Source organism: Carassius carassius, chromosome 37, assembly GCF_963082965.1.
Source record: "Carassius carassius chromosome 37, fCarCar2.1, whole genome shotgun sequence".
Classification (NCBI taxonomy): Eukaryota; Metazoa; Chordata; class Actinopteri; order Cypriniformes; family Cyprinidae; genus Carassius; species Carassius carassius.
Window position 1 is genome coordinate 1,522,378 of NC_081791.1, and position 25,154 is coordinate 1,547,531.

A 25,154-nucleotide genomic window follows, 5' to 3' on the forward strand; every position below is an offset into this window, starting at 1 on the left:
CTGACAGTTTCCGCTGGGTCAAAGATGGCAAAGAGTTTAGGAGGGAACTGTTTGAGTCTGGGACCCTGACAGCAGAAGATAAAGAGGAGCTCCGATCCTATCAGGGCTCGTACCGCTGCTACGTGGCCAATGAGCTGGGAACCGCCGTCTCAGACCTGGCGCACCTGATCACAGAGCGTGAGTCTCTCCTCAAGCGTCACAAGCACTACGCCTCAGTGGTTACGATTGGAAAAGCAGAATGCAAAGAGCATGGTTCCTTGTGCACAGAAACCCAGATGAGCCTCTCCATTCTCCACAATGGCACAGTCAGCAGCTGTGCTCAGTGTGACAGCATGCATCAGTTTGAGTGGAGAAAACAAGCGCACACTGGGTGATGAAACTCAGATTGAGAGTAAAATCTGCAGCAGCAAGTGCCGAGCACAGAACTGCCACCATATTTAAAATGTTAAATAAATCTAACTAGAATCAGTTACCGTTTACTGAGGAAAAAGAAAAAGTGTACGAAAGTTTACGAAAATGTTAAATGTTAATGTTATTTCTTCAAAGGCATTGTTCGTTTCCAGCATTTCCTTTCATATCTATGCAACAATTTGGTTTCATCATAGCTATTAAACTAAATCTTATGATTATAAATCTTTATTTAACCTCAGAACGATCTCAGGGTAAAAAGAGGTGCTAAAGTCTGATTTTGTGGTGGCTGTGTCTTAAAATGAATCTTAATTCAAGTGATGTAGGATATTGATAGTAATTAGTGTTGAGTCCTAATGTAAGGTTTACCCTTTCAACAGTTGAACATATTCACTAGAAATCTTTGAAAAGTAATCAAATGTATTTAGTTACATTCATTTCATAAAGTAACTGAAATAGTACTAATTACCCCAAAGTAACCTTCTCAGCACTGACTGTCAAGAGCCAATACTGAATCCAGGTCCATTATGGATGTGTGTGTTTTAAGCCAGCTGGAGAAAACAAAATGAAGGACAGATCAATATCTCAGTTAGTGAGCAGACATTATGGCTCCAGAGAGATCCGGTCAGTATTCAGAACAAGAGCGAGCTTGAGGTCTCCATTAAGCCATTCTTCACAAATTGAATTCACATGCAAAAGATGCCTGGATAACCTTGGATAAATTCTTCTGGCTCTTTCACAGCCATCCCAACCTTGGCCAAAGAGAAGAGGCAGAAAACAAGATCGTTTGAGGAGGGAGACAGCGCAGTCCTCTACTGTAACCCTCCCAAGAGCTCTGTCACTCCCAAAATACACTGGATGGACATGCGTAAGTCTTCTATTGAATCTACTTTTGCCAAACTCGATTGCCCTGCATAACACTTGAACTGATTAATTCTCTCTCTCTCTTTATTCATTTATTGTTTGTTGTTCAGAGCTGCGCCACATCCCTCTGAATGAGCGGGTGACCACTAGTCTTGATGGAAATCTGTACTTTGCCAACTTACTAGTCAATGACAGCAGAGAAGACTACACCTGCAATGCCCACTACATCAGCGCCAGCGTCATCCTCCCTAAAGAGCGCATCTCCATCAGCGTCACACCCTGTGTGTAGACTCTCCACTGATTCAGTCACATACTCTCTGTTTCAGATCAAGTAATATTATGATTTGACTTAGGAACAAAACCCAGGTTATACTTTAAAACACAAAACCAATAGAAGCAAGTTGAAGCATGTCCAAAAGCAAGTGTGTGAAGTTTTGAAGCCTGGTGGCTGACTGCAGGAAAGGTCATCATAAACCTTTCCATGTAAACTAAATGATCTAATTACACTTCAAAAACATTTTCCCTAAGATTATTTCCATCAATTATATATATACTGATGTATGTTATTTGATGCTATAAAACCAGGGTGTGGTGTCATGATTGTGATCACTACTCCACAGACTCAGGCTCCAAATTAAGTTTTCACTTCACTTTTCTATAGTGGAAGGAAGTGGAGACTCAACATCCATCTTTTCTAACAGTATATAGTCCAAAGAGGATCACTGAAAACAATATATGAGTAATACTAGCACTGCGAGCAGTTACAGTACTTTGTCTAAGCATTGCAATGGCAATATTATGGATACTAAAGAGCAAATCCTTTTTGTTGATGCTTTTAATTAGAATTATTTTTTAACTTTTGATAGGCATGTTATAAAAAATTTACTGAGCCATGGAGTTTGGGTGGGGTGAGGATTATGCCCTTAAAACGAACAAATGTGGCCCTGGAGCACAAAAGCAGTCTCTGGGTTATATTTGTAGCAATAGCCAAAAACACATTGTATGGGTCAAAATAATAGATTTTTATTTTATGCCAAACATCATTAGGATATTAAATTTACATTTAGTCATTTAGCAGATGCTTTTATCCAAAGAGATTTACAAATGATAAAATATAAAAAATATTAAGTAAAGATCATGTTGCATGAAGATATTTGTACATGTTCTGCCATAAATATATCAAAACGTAATTTTTGAATAGTAATACGCATTACTAAGAACTTCATTTGGACAGGATTTAAAGAGGATTTTCACAGAATTTAGATTTTTGTGTACCCTCAGATTTTGAAATAGTTGTATCTTGGACAAATATTGTCCTCCTAACAAACCAGACATCAACGGAGAGCTATTTTTTTTTCAGCTTTCAGATGATGTATAAATCTCAATTTTGAAAAATGTACACTTAGGACTTGTTTTGTAGTCCAGGGTCTCAAATAAAGAAATAAATAACACAGGTAAAGGGCAGCTAATGCCGTAATAAATGTATTGCTACAAACAACAACAAAATCAGAAATCTTAATTATGAATTATTTATTTATTTATTTTTAAGTTTTATTTTACTTAGACTTTAAATTTTTTTTTTTTTTTTATGGACAGCATTTAAAACATTTCACCAAAATAGAGCTCTAGGATTTGGAACCGAGTATGGTAAATGTTTTTTTTTTTTTTTTTAATAAGACAAATAAAATTTTTATTATAATTGTATTAAATATTCACATCTATGGAGGGAAGTGTGACTATGACACGGTGCCTCATTCTCTCCTCAGGGAACCATGCAGGGTTACATAGGTTACACACACTTTAATGTCTTCTTCTATTTCCACAGCAAATTCTGTGTTGAAGCTCCGGCGGCCCCAGCTGCAGAAGCCAGCGGGATCCCACAGCTCTTACCTGGTGCTCAGGGGTCAAACGCTGACTCTAGAGTGCATCCCAGAAGGCCTGTGAGTATTCAGCCAGTGTTCTGTCAGTTCACAAACAGACATTACTCTTCAGCTGACAACAACAAAAATAATCAGCCAAGTAACATTTGACTTGGACGTGTACTGCACATATTTACTGTGGTTTACAAGTGTTTTGTCAGTTTAAATGTCTGAATAAAACATGCTGCTGCTCTCTGAAGTTCAAAAATCACATTCCAAGCGTTCATCAACCATTCTTCTCAAGACAAAGACAGCACTGACACATGACTAAACAGAGCAGACATAAATCCAATAAACAGGTAACAAGGCATGCAGCCTATAATGGATATTATACATATGTAATATTGTGACAATAATCACCCAAGTAGAAACAGCCTTATTAAAGGTCCCCTGAAGTGCCTTGAAACACGCAGTGACGTAATTTCAACTGAAACAGGAAGAGAGGGCAGGACATATCTAGCAGCCCCTCCCCCTTTTAAAAATAGCCAGTAGCGTTTTGTTTCTATCTGTTCAAGTCAGAGCTCAGTAAAGCCGCATTTGACAGCTACAGTCTAATAGCTTACCCCCTAGATTCAATATGAAACTCTTAGTAAAACAAAATTTTGCTTCTGTTTAAGCCCCACTCCAAAGGTGCAGTGGGAACGGATGGACAGTCCTCTGTCTCCGGCGCTGGTCCAGAAGCTACAATACAAGCACTGGCTCCAGATCGAGAGTGTGTCGGAGGCAGATGATGGCGAGTACACATGCACTGCCCAAAACAGCCAGGGCTCTGTTAAACACCACTACGCTGTGACGGTAGAGGGTAAGACACACACACTCCTCACACGCTGACACACTATATAATACAACAGATCACATGCTTTTCTAACAGTTTGAGTGGTGGTTATTGTTGGCAGCTGCTCCGTATTGGACCAGGCGTCCCGAGAACCACCTGTACGCCCCAGGAGAGACTGTGAGGCTGGACTGTCAGGCTGAGGGGATTCCCACCCCAAACATCACCTGGAGCATCAACGGCGCTCCCATCGCAGGTACCAACAGATGCACAACCAAACACTGATCCGCTGATGAGACGCAAAGAGCTCTCAGTGAGCCCAAAAATACATTTCTTAGTCTCGGTCTACTTACTTTGTGTAGTTTTAAAGGCTTTATTACTATGTTAAAGAAATATACCTGAATGAACCAAAAAACTTTGACACAATTGACAGCATCACCAGGTGGCTAATTACACGAATATCCTGTAGGTCAATTAAGAAGTGAATTCTGCAGTTTCTGTAGTTCAACCATGACTTTCTCTGTTATAGTGCCATCTGATGCATAGCCTCACTACTTCATCTTATGTGTCCTTAAATTAGGGTTGCCACCCATCCCTTAAAATACGCAATCATCCAGTATTCAAAGGTAAAATGACGTGTCCCGTACTGATTTGATAGGGGACGCATCTTTTTGTTTGTCCTTTTGTCCCGTATTTAACAAAATCCAACACATTTGAATAAACATTAAGTATTCTGCACTGTTTATAATAATAGTAGCAATTATAACGTAATCAGTTTCATAAGAAGTATTAGAGAAGGTAATTTTGCGTGTGATTTTGGCGTCACCAGAATGCGTGCCATTAAAGCTATTTGACAGGTAAACAAACCTGTGTGGTTTAAAACATACCAGCTCACATCTGAATTGTTGAACACAAGACTCTCCAGATGTAGGGCAGAGTGGGCAAGTTAGCAATGAGTCTGTCCAGTAACTGATGAATGCGCACTTTACAGAGAAGCATTCAAACAGAAGCATCTGTCTGTTTGTTTTGTTTTTACCTTACTATGGAAGTTACAAGCAGCGGTTGAGACATTCTTCAAAGTATCATCTTTTGTGTCCAACAGAAGAAAGAACTAAATGCAGGTTTAGAACAACCTGAGTAAATTATGACTAATTTCATTTTTGTGTGAACGATACATTGAAAGCGGCAGACACATCCATGCTTCTAAAGGTATAGGCCTATTGTTTTAGTAAAATTTGGAGTCTGTTAATATAATATTCCATACATTATCAGAGCTTGGTAAACATTATTACATTTTTAGACATGATTAGACAGATAAGTCAATATATTATAATTAATCTTAGGCCCTATTTATTTATTTATTTAATTATTTATTATTGATATTAATCATAAATGTATACATAATAAATCATATGTCATAAACAATTTGGCATTTTAATAAGTAAAAAAAAAAAAGGAATTGTTTAGATGAAAATGGGACAAATAATTACATAATAATGTAGTCTTAAATCAAGCAAATAAATTTAAATAAAAAAAATAATAATAATAACAATTAATCCCATCCAGGTAACAGCTGCAGAACTGTCAAAAAAGACTAATAATTAATAATTCTAAACTATCAAATTAAAAAAAATAACAATATTAATGTTTTCTGCTGTAAGTTTACAACTTGACCATGTTTTCTCATGGTTTACTGTTGAGTTATGAGTTCCTCACTGATCATTTTGTTGTTGCTGTTGTTTTAATGAGAGTTGGGTCGTGAATTATCTTGAATCGCTGGAGGTGCCAACCCTACCTTAGATTGACGCTTTACAAAAGAGTTTCAGATTTAGTGAAAATATCAAATATATGTGTTTATTAGTTCTATCCATTTTTGTGAAGCTGCAAACATCTCCGGCTCCTTGGTGTCAGTTGACATGTCTTTGCAGTGTTGGGTGAAATTGATGGACATAAGAGAAAGAGAGAAGTGTTTAAACAAGTATATATTTATGTCAGGAAATTGTCCTAAATATTAAGTCTGAATTATCTAATTGATTTTTTCTTTGGTAAATGCCACCCAATAGGAAATGTGTCATTGTTTCCTAACACTCAGACCCTTTTCTCTTTGTGGACCTCTGTGGTTCACGTCTACTCAAGTCTGAGGTTTAGTTTGTCTGGTCTCTGTGTGTGGCAGGGACGGACCCGGACCTGAGACGGCATGTGAGCTCAGGGACACTGATCCTGACTGACGTTCAGTACAGCGATACGGCGGTCTATCAGTGCGAGGCCACCAATAAACACGGCAATATCCTGATCAACACACATGTCCATGTAGTTGGTGAGCACCGTTTAATCCAGTGCCCTTCAGTTAGTTGCATGATTTGCTCCATGCTGTAGAAAGGTTGGGTCACTCCAGAATGAATGAGGGTTTGTTCTTAAAAATGAATGGATTCATGCCAACAAGCATATGGAAAATGTGAATCTTTTTGGTGCTACTGTATATGTGAGTAAACAGCTTCCCCTCTGTGTGCCAGAGCTGCCTCCTCAGATCCTGACAGAAGACGGTCTCAGGTACGAGGCCACAGAAGGGCAAACGGTTCTGCTGCAGTGCCGCACGTTTGGCTCCCCACAACCCAAAGTCGACTGGTGAGCGTGGGCTTTTGGTTTTGCTTTCGAAACACATTTGCTATGTTTTAAAGGGATTGGGACATGAGAAATCAGTTTTCATTTACGTTTTTTGTCGTCTTTGAAGTGTTTGATGATTGAAGAAAAGACCCATTTTTATAATACAAATGTAATTCGGTTTATTTGTGTATGCAGGGAGATTACCAACTCTGGTCCAGCTCTAGCCAATGCTAAAATGTCTCAGACGAGCGATGGAAATCTTCAGATCAGTGATGTGAGTGAAGATGACAGCAGCACGTACACGTGCTCAGTGAGACACAGCAACAGGAGCATCAGTGCTGTGCTGGAGGTCTTGAGTAAGTCTAACTCCGTGCAAACCTTTCGCATTTCAGACTGAAGGTTTTTTTTTATGCACAGTGCCATTCAAAAGTTTTGTTGATGAAAATCCTGGTTGACATTAATATATTAGATTGTAGGAACAATAGCAAACAGCAAAACATGATTGCACATCCTAGCCAAAATGTTCCCTACAATGTGGGTTGAAGGAGTGAAGTAGTCCAAAAACCTAGTGCAAAAACACATTCAAGTCTTTGAATCATTGACTCTTCTGTATGTCACATTAATGAGTTGAAATGGGTGATGAATGTCGATTTATATTATTGTCTCCAGACAGAACTAAGATTGTGGACCCTCCTCAGGATCTGCGCGTTTTACATGGAGATGATGCTGTTTTGCAGTGCAGATATACAGTGGACCACATGTTAAAACAACCCACAATTCAGTGGAAGAAGGACAAACACAAGATCACATCATCTGCTAATGATGACAAGTAAACACAGCACATAAAACTTATCTCTGCTATTTTGAGCTTATCGGTATCAGCCAATCGGCAGTTAACAAAAGTGATGTCAAAGCTAAGTTCCTGTTAAATCTGTTCGTTTTTGTGTTTATTTTGAGTAAATATTGTGTAAAAGTTCACTGGCCGCTCTCTTTCGAGATGCCTCTATCAGCGTGTGAAACTAACTGAGAGCATCACACATGGCCACAGTTCACTGCTGCCGAAACTAGCCGGTCATAAGAACCACATTTTCCTGCAGTGAATTTGCTGGTGTTTATAGTTTGTGATTTCAATGGTTGCAGATACACTGAATCCCCCGATGGCTCTCTGAAGATCACTGATGTTCAGATGGAGGACTCAGGAATCTACAGCTGTGAGATCAGCACTAAACTGGACTCGGTCAGCGCTACCGGATCCATCATTGTACTGGGTGAGTCTGTCACTGACACCAAATACAATGTTTGACATTGCCTTGCTTCTGAAAGACACTGATGTGTTGGACGCTCCTCAGATAAGCCCGGTTCTCCTCACTCTCTGGAGCTGTCTGAAAAGAAGGAACGTAGTATCACGTTGTCCTGGATGCCAGGCGCTGAAAACAACAGTCCTATATCTGGTAATCGAAATCAAATCTTTGACTCTGCTCACAACAGCCCACCACTTGTATTCTGTTGACTCAGTCCTGACACCATTATACATCCTTAGAATGGTCCAAGAACTTCTTATAGTGCCAGCAGTTTATTCATGTGTGTGTAATATGAAACAATCTTACACATCCACTGAGGAAAACTCCTGCAGGCTTCTCATCTGAGCCCTTTACAAAACACTGTTCCTCAGGTCTTTTAGTCCAAAGGGAGAAATACTGTTGAATTCTAATATGCTTACTTCAAATTTCTTTAAAAATAAAAAAAAATATTATTTTATTTCATTTTCTTTTTACCTAAAATGAGATGAAGTGAGCATTATGAAATATGCTCCACCAAAAAAAAAAAAGAAAAAGAAAAAAAAACTAACTCTCCTGTTAGTAGTAGGATAATCAGTTTTGTGAAGAACCTTTCATCTCTGTTGTCCATCAGAGTATGTTATTGAGAGGAAAGAGAAGCAGAATCCAGGAAAGGGCCACTGGGAGGAGTACAGAAGAGTTTCTCAAGACATCACACACCTGGAGATCCACCTGCAGCCACACAGCACATATCACTTCCGGGTCAGAGCTGTCAATGGCATAGGAATGAGTGAGCCCAGTCCTCCCTCAGAGTCATACAGCACGCCTGCAGCCAGTAAGACTCTCTGAGCTCTGAAACACATCCTACAAGTGCTTCCAGCGACAGGAGTGACCTATAACATTTGTTTTTGGCATTTTGCTTTTATTTAGATAGGCCACAGTAAGGACAGGAAGCAAATTGGGAGAGAGAGAGAGCAAGTGGGTGGGATTGGAAAAGGTCTTAGAGTTGGGATTTGATCTCAGGACATCCAAAGCGCAACAGTGCTGCATGTCGGTGCACTGGCCACGAGGCTATCGGCCCCACAAGAACACTTTTCCATGGCACAGACACATAACGATTTTTTCACTGCAAAACTGAGTTTTCTTTCTCTGTATTTTCTAGTCTTGTTTTCTAGTCCAGTTATCTAAATATTCATAAATCAAGACACATTTCCCTGACAGGCAAAATGGCATAGGATTAGAAGTTCCAAGCAAATCTCATGAGGAAAATTTGAATTGGTAGAAATTCTTCCTTTGAAGTCTCGTGGGCAGCGTGTCCAACATAACGACATCCTGAGGTTGAGTTCTGAGTTTCACTGATTTCCCAATCTCACCCCCCTCTCTCTCCAACTTCACTTCCCATCTAATAACTGTCCTATCATAATTAAGCAAAAAAAAAAAAAAACAGCAAAATAAATCTTTAAATAAGAAGAAACAAGCCTTATTGTATTAATGGTCTCTCTTGCACACAGAGCCTGACATGAATCCAGAGAATGTGACCTCAGTGTCGAATGATTCTAACAGTCTGGTCATCACATGGCAGGTGATTAACGTTCTCCAGCGCTGCTCCTGATGAGCTGCCATTCTGCAGGCTCAGCTCCACTCCAGTTCAACACACTTAGAGCAGCTCAGCAAGGTGGTCAGTGTGGATCATTACACACAGGAGTTTGAGCTGAAGTCTGCAGGATGGTAACTTTCCTGGAGTCTTCTCCAAAAGAGAAAGCTGTATTACATGTGACAAAGAGAAAGTGATTTTGATGCAATTGTCACAATTAATCAATTTTTTTTTACTATTTTACATTTGAAAGGAACTGGAGCAACGACAATTTAATGGACCAGGCTTTAAGTACAAGATCTACTGGCGTCAAGAAGGGGGTTCACATTGGATGGAAAGCAGTGCCTCAAATCCTCCATTCACTGTGGAGGGCACCGGGACCTTCATCCCCTTCGAGATTAAAGTTCAGGCAGTCAATGAGCTTGGCGCAGGACCAGAACCAGATGCTGAGATTGGTTACTCAGGGGAAGACTGTGCGTTCTTAAACATTTTCCTGCTTCAGTTTTACCCTGTTCTTTGCTTTATCTTAGCCCAGCATTTCCAGAAATTTTTCATTTTATTTTTTAAATAAAATTTCATAGACAGTTTCATAGAAATTCCTCTCAATATCTCACAGTACCTCTGGAAGCTCCTTCAGATGTGGCAGTGTCTGAGCTGAACAAAACCACTGTCCTGGTAAAATGGAGTCCAGTCAGCACGAAATCTGTCCGTGGACACTTACTTGGCTACAAGGTACATGATCTATAAAACACCATTTATAGTTTCTGCACTTGGCTCCCAGATAGAAATTGTATAGTTCAAAAAATTCCTGACAACATTAGGTTAAGTTTTGGGAATGTTTTCAGCTGCTAGTTTTATTTTAGTTCCGACAGTATTCTCCTAAAATGTAGAATAACATTCTCTAAAAACATTCTAAAAATGTTTATTGATAACATTATTAGAACATTGTTCATAACAAATATGTTTTATAACTGTATGACAAAAATGAAGCCAATTTGGTTTATAATAAGTGAGTTACTTAATGTCAATGGAGGTAGACATCAATCAAAAGGTGGGTTTTCAACCCAAATTTCACATCCACATCCACAAGTCTACATCTACAGTAGTGCACTGGGAAGCTTCCCGCTAAAATCTTTATTAGAATGTTGGTAGATAATGTTCTAATAATGTTATTAAGAACAATTTTTAATGAGTTTTTACAGAGTGTTATCCTACCTTTTAGCAATACATTCTGAAAACAAAAATAAAACTTGAAAACTGAAAAGTGCTGAAAACATTTCCAGATTCTAAACAATTCTAGAGGAGCTGCTGATTCTCATAGTTGTTTCTCTGTCTATCACTCGAGATCCATGTGAGAAAGAAAGGCCCCAGAACTCACAGCCAAAGAGGCCTGCCGATGCAAGAACCAGCAGCAGACCGGAACAGAGTGATTGTGGCTAATGGAAATAAGGAGGAGATGGTCGTGAGCGACTTGCATTTTCACTCGAACTATACACTGACAGTTGCACCTTTCAACAGCAAAGGTGAAGGTCCGCATTCGAAGGTGTATCACTTTAGCACTCCAGAGGGCGGTAAGGTAACTTTTTACAGCGCACGTGAAAACCTCTATGAATGTGGATTTAGATCAGCTGAACTTGTGCTCTTCTGGCATCCAGCTCCTGGACCAGTTTCATTCTTGACCTTCGAAAGCCCATCTGAGACGGAGATGACCCTGCGCTGGGGAGCTCCAGACAAACCCAATGGAGTGCTCACAGGATACCTGCTCCAATACTATGAACGTAGGTCAACTCAGGTTCATTAATTAGAAGTAGAATTAGCACTTTATATACAACCCGAATTCCGGAAAAGTTGGGACGTTTTTTAAATTTTAATAAAATGAAAACTAAAGGAATTTCAAATCACATGAGCCAATACTTTATTCACAATAGAACATAGATAACGTAGCAAATGTTTAAACTGAGAAATTTTACACTTTTATCCACTTAATTAGCTCATTTAAAATTTAATGCTTGCTACAGGTCTCAAAAAAGTTGGCACGGGGGCAACAAATGGCTAAAAAAGCAAGCAGTTTTGAAAAGATTCCGCTGGGAGAACATCTAGTGATTAATTAAGTTAATTGATATCAGGTCTGTAACATGATTAGCTATAAAAGCTTTGTCTTAGAGAAGCAGAGTCTCTCAGAAGTAAAGATGGGCAGAGGCTCTCCAATCTGTGAAAGACTGCGTAAAAAAATTGTGGAAAACTTTAAAAACAATGTTCCTCAACGTCAAATTGCAAAGGCTTTGCAAATCTCATCATCTACAGTGCATAACATCATCAAAAGATTCAGAGAAACTGGAGAAATCTCTGTGCGTAAGGGACAAGGCCGGAGACCTTTATTGGATGCCCGTGGTCTTCGGGCTCTCAGACGACACTGCATCACTCATCGGCATGATTGTGTCAATCACATTACTAAATGGGCCCAGGAATACTTTCAGAAACCACTGTCGGTAAACACAATCCGCTGTGCCATCAGCAGATGCCAACTAAAGCTCTATCATGCAAAAAGAAAGCCATATGTGAACATGGTCCAGAAGCGCCGTCGTGTCCTGTGGGCCAAGGCTCATTTAAAATGGACTATTTCAAAGTGGAATAGTGTTTTATGGTCAGACGAGTCCAAATTTGACATTCTTGTTGGAAATCACGGACGCCGTGTCCTCCGGGCTAAAGAGGAGGGAGACCTTCCAGCATGTTATCAGCGTTCAGTTCAAAAGCCAGCATCTCTGATGGTATGGGGGTGCATAAGTGCATACGGTATGGGCAGCTTGCATGTTTTGGAAGGCTCTGTGAATGCTGAAAGGTATATAAAGGTTTTAGAGCAACATATGCTTCCCTCCAAACAACGTCTATTTCAGGGAAGGCCTTGTTTATTTCAGCAGGACAATGCAAAACCACATACTGCAGCTATAACAACAGCATGGCTTCGTCGTAGAAGAGTCCGGGTGCTAACCTGGTTTGCCTGCAGTCCAGATCTTTCACCTATAGAGAACATTTGGCGCATCATTAAATGAAAAATACGTCAAAGACGACCACGAACTCTTCAGCAGCTGGAAATCTATATAAGGCAAGAATGGGATCAAATTCCAACAGCAAAACTCCAGCAACTCATAGCCTCAATGCCCAGACGTCTTCAAACTGTTTTGAAAAGAAAAGGAGATGCTACACCATGGTAAACATGCCCCGTCCCAACTATTTTGAGACCTGTAGCAGAAATCAAAATTGAAATGAGCTCATTTTGTTCATAAAATTGTAAACTTTCTCAGTTTAAACATTTGCTACGTTATCTATGTTCTATTGTGAATAAAATATTGGCTCATGTGATTTGAAAGTCTTTTAGTTTTCATTTTATTAAAATTTAAAAAACGTCCCAACTTTTCCGGAATTTTTAATGTATTTAAGAAAAAGTTATCAGTTATTAATGAGCACCTTTACAAAGGGAAGCTTAATGATACTGATCTTATTCATTCTAATGGGATTTTGTTCTTTCTTTTTTTTTTTTTTTTTTAGGGACAGTACAAAAAAAAAAAAACATTATCCCAGTCAAAACTGGAAAATATGTATTGCACACAGAGAGTATAGCAAAAGCTAATTTGCATCCCAGGTCCCTAGAAAGGCTTTTCTAAAAAAAAAAACTAAAAAAAAACAAAGACTAAAACTACTACTCATAGAATAAAACGTACTCGGTTACTTACGTAACCTCGGTTCTCTCTAGAAGAGGGAACGAGTACTGTGTCTTAGCTAAGACGCAGTACGAGAGAACTCTCGTAAGAGAACTACCACAATATATCATTTATAGACATTCAAATACCTACCTAAATTATACATATAAGAAAAAGAAAAACTTTTACATTACATTACACTTTTACATACAAAAATTATTACATTTAAATATGCGTGCAGTTCTGGTTTATTTTAAACCACCGCTTTACCTTCAATGTAAAGGACTTTGTTTCAAGTATTGCCTTAAACTCATTTGGCAACAGGTTCCAGAGTCTGGAGCCCTCAATAGAAAAGCCTCTTTGCTCTTTTACTCCTAGTGATTCTACATGCATCATCCTGTCTCTTTATCAGTTTACATAGAACAGACGGTGCCTTATTGTGCAAACATTTAAAAATCTATTTTATATATGACAGATTGTTTAAATTTGTAAAACGTATCATATTACATATTTTAAAAAACATTGCAATGATGGCATCGATTTGGCTTTTTATCCATTATTTTTAGAGCACGATTATACAACATTTCAATTTTTTTGATTAAGGAATCACTTGTTTGAGTCCAAACTGTAATACAGTATGAGATGCGGGACAAGATCATTGCATGCATAAAAAAGATGAGCTGCCTCATTTGAGATATATTTTCTAATAAGTCTAAAACAATTTAGGTTACTCCTTACCATTTGTGATAGTTTTTTTTCTTATATGTTTATCAAATTTAAGTTGTGAATCTAAAACAGTCCCTAAAAATTAGCTCATCTACCTCCTCTATTTCTTTATTATTTACTCAGATTATTACTTTTTCTTTTTGCTTTCTATTAGAAAAGCACATAAAGACAGTTTTCTTAACATTCAGAGTAAGAGGATCTTCCTGGAGCTATATAGATATCCTTTCCATTTGTTTATTTAAAACTGCAGCAACCTTGGCAGATGTCTTAGCCGATGTATAAATTACTGTGTCATCAGCATAAAGCTGCCATTCCACATTCTGTCCTCTATTTAGCTGTGCCTGGAAGTTCGAGCACACAGCTGATGGAGTCCCTCAACCTGCCCCCTGATACTGAGTTCACTCTGAAGGGTCTGAATCCTCAGATCCAATACCACTTCAGGCTCAGAGCACTCACTGCCGCTGGTGATGGGGAGCCTATAGAAATGGAGGGTGCCACCATGTTGGATGGAGGTGAAACTGCACAAAAATTTGTGTGTTACAGGTCACATAATTAATTTTGGGTTAATTTCCCAAAGAACACACATACTTGGACAAAAGAAAATGTTTAGACTGAATGCACTGTAAATTGCGTTGGAGAAAAGCGTCTGCTAAATGTAAAAATGTAAATGTTCTGTCTGCAGAACCGCCATCTGCAATCAACATTGAAGCTGGACAAACATCAGTTAACATCAGTTGGGTGCCAGGAGAAAGACGGCGTAGCTTTGCCTTTAGCTTCCGTTACCTGAAAAAAAGTGGTGAGAGTCTGATCAATCTACTTTTCCTGAATCCTGAAGATACAGTATGAAACATAGTGTTTTCCTTTTGTCATAGTATCATCATTGATGTTGACAACCATCATCAAACATGAGCAATAAAAGTGTGTAATTTTAATTAGTTTTTACAGCTAATGTATATTCTTTTCATGTTTAGATGAACCCTAAAATGTATCAAAAATCTAAATATAGCATCTAAAATGTATAGCTATTCATATATAAAATCATATCAAAGGCTCACATAGCTGGATTGTAGTTTGTCAGTAAATATGTCAAATGTGTGCCATCCCAAAGAAGCACAATGTCTCTTTTACAGACTTTTAAATTAAATGTTCCCTCCAGGTGGAATGACCTCCCCAACCCAATCTCTTCCATCTTTATTTGACCCTCTAAAACAAATATTTCTAATCTTTTTGTATTCTATCTGTTTTCTTTTTATTTATTATACAATAAACAAAAGCAAAAAACAAAACAAAAAAAGTCCTCTAACACTAGCTTGCTCTATTTTATTTTATTCTATCTGTTTTCTTTATATTATATTATTTAAAATCCCTTGCTATGTGTACTGTGTTAACCTAACTGAGACTTGTTATAGCACTTATATATCATTGCTCTTTTTGTTGTTTTTGATTGCTTCCACTGTCCTCATCTGTAAGTGGCTTTGGATAAAAGTGTCTGCTAAATGAATAAATGTAATGTAAATGTAAATTAAAGTTTTTTTAATTGACAGATGGAATATAGGTGGGACTAAAGGCTTTTCTACACTGAGTGAAATGGAAAAAATTACCGACAAACGGTGCTTTCACAACAAACATGAAATGATTGTTCGGCCTTCTGCTAATTCACGCCTGCACACACTAGGAAGCAACGACCAACAATGCATTTTTCCTCAGAAATGTATCTTGTAAATGGTTTTAACATCATCCGCTGCTCAATATACAGCATTGAATTAAGATAAACAAGGTTCTACACCAGAAACACAATCAATCGATAATTCTTATAAGAATAGGCTACATCCTAAAATATAATTAAAAGCATCCAGCTACACTTGAAAATATATGTAATTATTAATGTATTTGCTTGCCTACTTTAAACCATCATCGAGTGCTTGTAATAATTTCCAATGGTGATTTTTTAAGTTGCTTTAGTTGCTTTTGATGAATAAGCAGACACATGCACTCATTGAATTTTTTCAATAAAGAACTCAGCATCCACTCTCTAATCCGGGATACTCTTCTTTTGTGTTTGTTAGACTGGTTTTCAAAACAGAGCCAACACTCTTGCCTTTTTATGAAACAACAGCTGCTCCGGTCACATGATCCTAGCTCAAATCTTATTGGACGGCCTGTGTCTTCACTTTGTGAAACTCAGAAGATTCGTCAGACTGGTTCGAAAAAAAACATTTGCATTTTTGTGTGCGAATGTTCATCCATAGAAATCTATTGTTTTATTCCAGCGCATCATCTCTTCCAATATTGGTTTTGCGCTCAGTGTGGAAAGACCTTAAGTCTTCTGGCTGAATTTACTGGTATGACCGATGTTATGGTGTAGGTGTACTGCTCAGTACTGATTTGTGTGGGCAGGTTTTGCCAAAATGTGCCGCCATGAGAAAACCTGAATTTTTTTTAATATAAATGTATGTAATTCATGCTGAACTGCACAGTGACAATGTTGTTTGTGTGTATGGTAGCGGATGGTAAATGGAAAGAGTCAGAGAAGGTCAACTCCTCGCAGGCGTTCTATCAGCTGCACGGTCTGACGCCGGGCGTTCAGTACCACCTGGAAATCCTGCCCGGAAACAGCTCCTGGGAATTCAAAACGGCTGGACCAGGTACAGGCTAGTAACAGTTATCTCTGGATTATTTCATTAATTCCGTGCTCTCACATGTTGTCTCTTTCTCAGAGCTGCATGAGTTGCCCAGCAGCTTTGTAACTCAGGGCTGGTTCATCGGACTCATCAGCGCCATGGTTCTGCTGCTGCTGGTGCTGCTCATTCTGTGCTACATCAAGAAGAGCAAGGGAGGAAAGTATTCAGGTACCACACAAAGCACCTCCTACAGTTGGCTGGAAAAAAAACATTATGTGTCTCTCATTCTTAGTGATAGAAGAATTCTGTGGTCTGATGTTTTTGACTTAGTCCCGGTTGTAATTAAACCTTGGGTGCGAAAACACCAACCAGATGGAGGTAGTAGTATTATTTATTACAAGACTGTGTTCTTTACTCCATGCAACAAAATTGTCTCTCAATAGCATAATGCTATAATAATATAATAAAGTCCCAATCCTTATACAGAAGGCCAGTATTATTACCGTATTTTACGGACTATAAGTCGCACCTGAGGATAAGTCGCATCAGTCCAAAAATACGCCATGACGAAGAAAAAAAACATATATAAGTCGCACTGGACTATAAGTCACACTTATTTAGAACCAAGAGAAAACATTACCGTCGGCGCTCCATGCTGCGAGAGGGCGCTCCATGCTGCTCAGTGTAGGCTATAGGAGCACAGAGACGGTAATGTTTTCTCTTGGTTCATGTCAAATTAATTTTGATAAATAAGTCTCACCTGACTATAAGTCACAGGACCAGCCAAACTATGAAAAAAATGTGACTTATAATCCGGAAAATATGATAATAAAAATAAAAAGTGTTCCGTTTAAATAAAAGTGGTGAGCATACAGTACATACCCTCTGGGAACACCAATAGTAATGGACCTGTACTAGTGTTAATTGCGTCAGACGAGACGAAATATGCTCGTCAACGACCTTTTTTTGAGATGAGATGATGACAAGTCTGCACCACTGTCCAAAAACGCTGACTAAGACTAAATTAACATGCATTATTGTTTATGAAAAAAGACGAGACGAAAATGTTTTGTATAAAATAAAAACTAAGATAAAATCTCTATTCATTTTCGTCTACAATCAACTCTGCTTTTTCATCAGCTGTTGCGCTTTTAAAATATTCAGAACGAGTTCGCTGCTTCGCGCTGTTGCTCAAGTTACAGGTGTCATACTCCTGTTGCTACCAGCCTGTGTCTGCAACACGAAACTGCTGAACACACAACACTCGAAACGAACACGAGTGACGAGTGACGACGACATGCTAGGTCGAAGGAAGAGGCTCCATATTTGTGTGTTATAGTTAGCAGCGGTCTGTTATCAAGAAATGAAATAGTGTGTGCGTAGAAAGAATTCGTCCACATGCCGCTCAAAAAAAAAAAACAAAAAAAAAAAAACAATGCTGAGCGCAAGTCCACCATCTAGACAGGCTTTTTGTATTAAATTATATTTCCTGTTGCTGCTCATTTATTGTACACTGAAAACCCTAATAAGTTGACTGAACTAAATTGATTGAGTAAACTTGTTGCCTCAATTTAATTGAGTAATGGAGTGTCCCAAAACATACATATTTAAGTTTATTTAACTTGACGGTTTTGTAGACTGTACCTAAATCACTCAGAGGTTTAAATGTTGATATTTGGTTCATTTGAAGTCACCATTGTGGTGGAAAGTGTTTGGTCCAGTTGCTGCTGGGTTGGTGTATTTTAAAACTCAGTTTTTTTGGTGAAAAAAGACAAATTTAAATGAGCTCAGGTGTTATCAGATGTTTTTTGTTGGATGAGAAAGTAATCACATAATACGTATTTGAGATCATAAAATAAGTTTTGTTTGATATTTTTAACAGGCACCAAGTGCAAAATACTTATTTTGAAGATGGACAAAATGAATGCATTTGAAATATTTTGAGTAAAAGAATCAAGTACTCACACACACAGACTTCTAGATTTAGCATATGCATCACAACAACGGTGACAAACAAAAGAGCTCCATAGCACAAACTCATCCTTATTTTACAGCCTTTTTTGTTCTAATTGTCACCATTGATGTGATGCATATCCAAAATCTTGATGTCTGTTTGTGACGATGTGATCTGTTTTCAAAAAGTACATTATTTTATCTACTAGGTTTCTATCCATAAAAGTGAATCCACAGTTGCAGCAATACATTTTATTTTAACTTGTCACCATTACAAGCAAGATGTGCATGTCTGATTTCAACTCTCATTGCCACAATAACAGTGTTTTACAACACACAAGTTACAGCAGCAAGAGACAAGCTAACACCAATAAAGAGCTGATGACACCGGAGCTCATTTAAGTTTGTCTTTCTTCGCCACAAAAACAGTGTTTTAAAATACACTGTTACAGCAGCAAAACACAAGCTTACACAAGAAGTAACTGGTAACACCAAGATCCCAACTAAACCAAACACTTTCCCCCACAATGGTGACTTCAAATGTATAAAGTATCAACATTTAAACCTCTGTTAATTCTCAATAAGAGCTTCTCTAGATGTCTGACAGAAATAAAGTCACAGAAAACCTTGTAAGGAGGATCTGTGAACGTCTATATCGGACGTACAGAAGACATAAAAAACATTTTAAAAAAAGACATCATAAAACATTCTGTCTCCTCAGTGGACATCTTTTCAACGTCTGCAAAGACATAAAAAGATGTCCACTGGACGTAACTTTGCCCAATGGATTAGGTTGATGTTAAAATACGCAAACATAGTAATTTTTTGTTAAGTTTACTCAAAAAAGCACTTGCGATAAGTTGCCTTATTTTTTTAAGTTGACACAACTTTTTTTTTTACAGTGCAGTATAGGGTTTACTGTATTTTCATAAATATTGTGACATTTTGTCAAAAGGTCAAAGTTTAAATATGCTGTTATTTGTTTTACTTCAGTGTGCAAAAAGTGTGCGGTCAAAAATAAGAACATAATTTTCTGTTAAATTTACATGTTGAGTTAACTTAAATATATAAGTACACTTGAAATTAATACCAAGTTAAGTGAACATAATCGTTTAAGTACATTAAATAAGCACCAAGTTTGGTGAACTGAGTGATTTAAGTACAATCTACAAAACCGTCAAGTTAAATAAACTTAAATATGTAAGTTTTGGGAAACTCCATTACTCAATTAAATTGAGGCAACGAGTTTACTCAATCAATTTAGTTCAGTCAACTTATTAGGGTTTTCTACAAAAGCCAAGTTAAATAAACTTAAATATGTAAGTTTTGGGAGACTCCATTACTCAATTAAATTGAGGCAACGAGTTTACTCAATCAATTTAGTTCAGTCAACTTATTAGGGTTTCCAGTGTATTGGTCTAACGAGTTAAGCAGTAACGTTAGCTGCCATGTTCTTTCTCTCAAAGGAAAACGATTGGGCCACTTCATGAAATACTATAAGTTGTCGTTTCAATAATCATACCATATCAAAATCACGTACCACAAAGATAACATATTTCACTAGTAGAAATCATGCAAAACAACTTTATATCTACATAACTTTACTCACCTAACATAATACACTAAAAAAAACGTCCTCTTGAAATGTAGTTCATCAAACCTAACAGACCAAAAGGACGAATTTTGTAATCCACCAATCAGTGCTTTTGTTCTCTTGTTGCTAGGCAGAATTCCTCCCATGGCCAATCACATTAAAGGAAGAACAGAGTGACTTGAGTTTTTCCAAAGGATTACTCATGATTTTGAGCTCACAACACTTGAAATCTTAAGTTTATGCATTTTGAAGGTAAATTAGTTAAATTAACTCATATTTTTAAGTGACAGGGCCAGAACGCAAAATTTTAAGTAATGTTTAGTCAACATTACTTGATTTTTTAAGTCAAGACAACATTAGGGTTTACAGTGTACATGACAGCTTATAAGAAAAACTAGACTAAAATAAAAAGACTTTTAGTCAACTAAAAGTTGACTAACAAAAAAAGATTTGTGAATGATTAAATATGACTAAAACTAACAAGGACATTTGGCACAAGACTAAGACTAAGACTAAGACTAAATTAAAAATAGGTTACGAAATTAACCTACCTACTTACCTGTACTTGGCAAGAGTCTGCTTCACTTGAACTTTTTCCTACCGGTAAGAAATGACTGGAACTGTTTGATATTGTATGGACTGACAGCCAAGCTGTTAAATTTGGAGAGCATTAGGTCGGGCTACGTGGTATTGAAAGCAGAGCTCAGATCAATGAAGAAATACCTGGCCTGAGCCTTAGGATCCTCTAGATGTTTTACAACACGATGCATTATAGTCAGGATAGCATCATTAGTTCACTTTTTATTTTGATAGGGATCATGATGGTCCTTAACCTCTTCTTTAATCTTCCACACCATGATCCAATCCAAACACAAAATCACACTGCAGATCAAGGGACTCACGATTTTCCTATTTAATACTATGAAGTGCTTTGACACAGTCTGCATTGTAAAAAGCTCTATATAAATAAAGGTGACTTGACTTGATTTAGGGCAATAGTCACACACCTCTGGACTTATTTTAGGAACTGGTATTATATATATATATATATATATATATATATATATATATATATACACACACATGTATGTGTGTGTGTGTGTGTGTGTGTGTGTGTGTGTGTGTGTGTGTGTGTGTGTTAGGGAAACAAACAGGTCAATTTAGCTCAAAGATTTTATAGGGAATTTGGACCGAATCGGTCTTATGTTTGATCACTAAGTTGACTAGCAATTTACTGAATGAGCCATATAAAATCAACTTTGCTATGAATATTAAAATCCAAAATATAGTGAAAACACTACTAATTAGCACAGTTACAAGATCGGCAGTCTAAGAAATTAACTTGTTAGCACAAAACACTTAATTATCTTATACTTATCTTTTCAATATAAATAAGTCTTTATTGGATAAATCTAAGACATATAAACTAATGTTAACTAAAGTTGAGGTAAATGAAAGAGTTTAAGAGAATGAAGAGAATGAAAGAATGAGTTTAAGAGAATGAGAATGTGAAATCCCGAAGTTTATAGCAATACGGGAAATTGCATAGACATGAACAACCATCAATCACTAAATTAACCCTCGTATTGAGTTCCTCAGTGAGGTTAAACTTTATATTAAATGCACCAGTTCAGCCTAGAATCTGGAGGTAAGTTACTAGCGTTGCCTGTGTAAAGTGGTTCCCTTTGTTGTCTTCGAAAAGGGGGTTTCCCGAGGTTGCTGATTGGCTGGAAGTTTAGTATTTGTTGAAGTGACGTCTTAAGAAGCCCGTGGTTGGGCATCGTCTGACGATGCTGAGTTGTGGGCTGGTTGTAGTTTTAGGCAGGCGGTCGAGGTCAGACTCAGAGACATGGCATTTGGAAAAACTGAACTCAGAACACGAAACTCTCAACGAAAAATAAAATAAACTAAAGTTAAAGAATAGAAGTAAAGTTTGACGAGACTAGGTGATGTTTCTTCTCATCATTGCTAAGCAGCATCGGGCATGCAGACCAAAGCATGCTGGAACTGCGCTCAAAGAACACAAAAAGTGATGACAAAAAGCATTGCTGAAAGTGATGACTAAAAGTGAAAAGCAGGCATGACTAAGAACTAAAAAGCAACATTTGATGGTATCCTAACTATTTAAACCATGCTGTGGGACACCTCCCAAATGGTGTCTTAACTAATTAGATATTGTCTTTACTCAGGGTGTTGTATATTTCTCCTCCCCATTCTTAAATCAACATGTGAGTATAATTTTGCACATGATTCCTATAACAAAAATACGATCAATTTGGCAAATAATTTATTGGCAGAAACGTTTCAAGCAAGAAGATTCAAACACACACACATACTAAACATGAATATAAACCCATAAACTATTTAATAATTATGAAAAAGACATACACAATAAGTAATTAGACTTAGATAATCCAATGTGTGGGTTACATACATGATATGGAGTTAAGGAAATAAATGATTAGTAGCTCATAAGTCTTTTTAACATCATTTAGGTGCTTATGAGTTTCTCTTATTTTGTGATTAAGCTATTTTGGGACCATTTATTTCATAAGTTCAGGGTCCTTCTGATTAAATGCCAAGTGTGTTTGTGTGTGTGTGTGTGTTTACACTCATTAACCTCCCAAGTGATATAAGGCTTGTTGTTTGGAAAAAAGTTTGACCTGTTTAACTAGTATCACATAATACGCAGAACTTGACTTCCCTTTCAGTCTGTCACTACAAGTCACATCGTGACTGACGAAATTGGGATCACGCTTAGAGAGACTACTCTGAGTGTAAACTATGTGAGCCAATGGACATTGGCATGCAATGATTGCATCCAGCTGCAGTGTTGGGGAGTAATTAGTTACTTGTAATGGCGTTACATAATTTAACTACAAAATAAATGTAACTGTAATCAGTTACAGTTACTAAGAAAAAATTAGCAATTCAATTACTGTTACTTATGAAAATGTTAACGATTACAAAGGGGATTACTTTTGAATATTTACACACATCCACATACAGATTTAATTGATTTCTTTAACAAATTGCACTGACTATTCTGAGACATATCGCTCTATAATTTTCTGCGATGCAGAAACACAGTCTGGTTCGTAGAATCCAGTCATTAAAAAACAGAATTTATATAGACTAACGCGATTGGAAAATGCCACATTTTGGATGAATAAATCAAAAGTAGATCAGTACACTTGAATCAAAATGCGATATGGACTAGTGTCTGTGAATATTATGCTGCAAAAAGACAATATATGAATCCTGCACATTCTGCGTGTCTGTGGAAATCAGGCACGGACTGGACATCGAGAACTGGGATAATTCCCGGTGGCCTGGCATGTGATTTGGCCTGCTATTTTAATATCATTATTGTATAATTGCCTGCCGAATGTATTGAAGCGATTATTTCCGAATCGGCCATTTGATAATTACATTTCTAATAAATCATGAATCAGTTAGTCGTGACTGGCAATGCTTGGACTCCCGCATTCTCCGCCAAACAGATTAGATCAGAGTAAACAGTGCGATGGCAGACAACACAACCCATACGAAAATTAACGTTTTAATATTTTACTATGAATCCAAAGACAATGGTTACTATTGTTAAACCATGGTAACCACAAATTAAACATTAATTTACAAATTATTTTACTTAAAAATGAATACAAATAGTAATCCATTTTCCAAAAAAAACAACAACAACAACATGGTTACTGTACTTTTATATAATAAAAGCGTGGTTAAGATTTTTCTATAAAGATATTGTAGTGATATACTCATTTTTAAATGTAGCCATTTTATAAAGTATAGTTTTGATAAATCTTGAGAATGAAAGTCATGAGAGTGATGGATTTCAGGGCAAAATAAAGAGACTTGAATAATGGAAGTACAACATGGTTACTGTACTTTTATATAATAAAAGCGTGGTTATTTTTTTTATAAGGTGACTCATGTTCAGTATTAAGATTTTTCTATAAAGATATTGTAGTGATATACTAATTTCTACATGAAGCCATTTTATAAAGTATAGTTTTGATAAATCTTGAAGTCATGAGAGTGATGGATTTCAGGGCAAAATAAAGAGACTTGAATAATGGAAGTGAAGGTGTAGTCCAGGAGAGAACTTTTAATTATTTTGCATGTCCCAAACCTAAAAATTTAAACCTTTTTTTAATGTCAGGTCCATACAAAAAATAGTGCTGTCGATGTTTCCGAATTTGTTTGTGTGAGTGTGAGATTTCCCGGTCTGAAATTTTTTCCTTGTCCCCTAATGGAAATTAATGGCACAGACATGCGGTTTGATTACTACACATAGGCCTAATGAAACTAGCAGTGTTTAAATGTACATGAACACATAAACATAATCTCTAGAACTGCTCCGAGTCACTTCATGAGCATTTTAATTATTTTGAGAAAACTATCATCACATACAATGGGACAGCAAAAAGTTGTTGTTTGTTTCAAAAAGACACCAATGCTTCAGGAGTTTATTACACAGAATAGGACACATACTTATTAGATCATATCTGATTTGATGTATATGGTTTTATTTATTAAATTTTTTAATTAACGATTTTTTTCCCCAAGCCATTGTTAGATGCAGTGTATCCTGTAGTTATGCAAACAATTGGTTTCAAAAACAGTATCAGTAAACAATTTCTTATGATTTTAAATCTGCATTGAACTTCAGGTCAGTCTCAATGTAAAAGGCAGTACTAAAGTCTGATTTTGTGGTGGATGTGTTCAAATTTTATCATCTTAATTCAAGTGATGAAGGATTGTCTAAGTCTGACAGTGTTGAGCACTACTGTAAGGTTAACCCTGCATGGTGTAAATGTTTAAAAATGATTACAGTTGAAAATAAACATTCATTAGAAATTTAGAAAAGTAATCAAAAAGTAATCAAAAGTAAACAGTTACATTAATTTAATAAAGTAATTGAAAAAGTTACACTACTATTACATTTTAAATAAGGTAACTTGTAATCTGTAACTTGTTACATTTCCAAAGTAACCTTCCTAACACTGTCCAGCTGCCACTGATCAGAGAATGAGCATAAAAAGGTAGCAGGTGCAACGCATATCAGCTTCTCGCTTTGGCTCCGAGCGATCACATTGTTTTCTC

The 25,154-nt window shown here is 37.1% G+C and overlaps 1 protein-coding gene and 1 long non-coding RNA gene across 3 annotated transcripts in view; both read left to right on the forward strand.

Annotated features, from left to right (window-relative positions):
• Nucleotides 1-25,154, forward strand: part of l1camb (L1 cell adhesion molecule, paralog b) — a 64,135-nt gene that overhangs the window by 18,308 nt on the left and 20,673 nt on the right. For both annotated transcript variants that reach the window (XM_059527134.1, XM_059527135.1), the window contains 22 exons: nt 8-177; nt 1,151-1,276; nt 1,383-1,553; nt 3,098-3,212; nt 3,809-3,993; nt 4,088-4,219; nt 6,137-6,280; nt 6,477-6,588; nt 6,763-6,923; nt 7,237-7,396; nt 7,708-7,835; nt 7,917-8,018; nt 8,479-8,679; nt 9,356-9,426; nt 9,692-9,911; nt 10,055-10,170; nt 10,784-11,009; nt 11,094-11,216; nt 14,198-14,374; nt 14,545-14,658; nt 16,367-16,507; nt 16,580-16,711. In XM_059527134.1, the coding sequence (XP_059383117.1) occupies nt 8-177; nt 1,151-1,276; nt 1,383-1,553; nt 3,098-3,212; nt 3,809-3,993; nt 4,088-4,219; nt 6,137-6,280; nt 6,477-6,588; nt 6,763-6,923; nt 7,237-7,396; nt 7,708-7,835; nt 7,917-8,018; nt 8,479-8,679; nt 9,356-9,426; nt 9,692-9,911; nt 10,055-10,170; nt 10,784-11,009; nt 11,094-11,216; nt 14,198-14,374; nt 14,545-14,658; nt 16,367-16,507; nt 16,580-16,711 (3,227 nt within the window). The remainder of the gene's footprint in view (nt 1-7; nt 178-1,150; nt 1,277-1,382; nt 1,554-3,097; nt 3,213-3,808; nt 3,994-4,087; nt 4,220-6,136; nt 6,281-6,476; nt 6,589-6,762; nt 6,924-7,236; nt 7,397-7,707; nt 7,836-7,916; nt 8,019-8,478; nt 8,680-9,355; nt 9,427-9,691; nt 9,912-10,054; nt 10,171-10,783; nt 11,010-11,093; nt 11,217-14,197; nt 14,375-14,544; nt 14,659-16,366; nt 16,508-16,579; nt 16,712-25,154) is intronic.
• LOC132117826 (uncharacterized) lies at nt 1,748-2,845 on the forward strand. The gene is made up of 2 exons (XR_009425851.1): nt 1,748-2,434; nt 2,536-2,845. It is a non-coding gene; the product is annotated as an uncharacterized LOC132117826 (long non-coding RNA).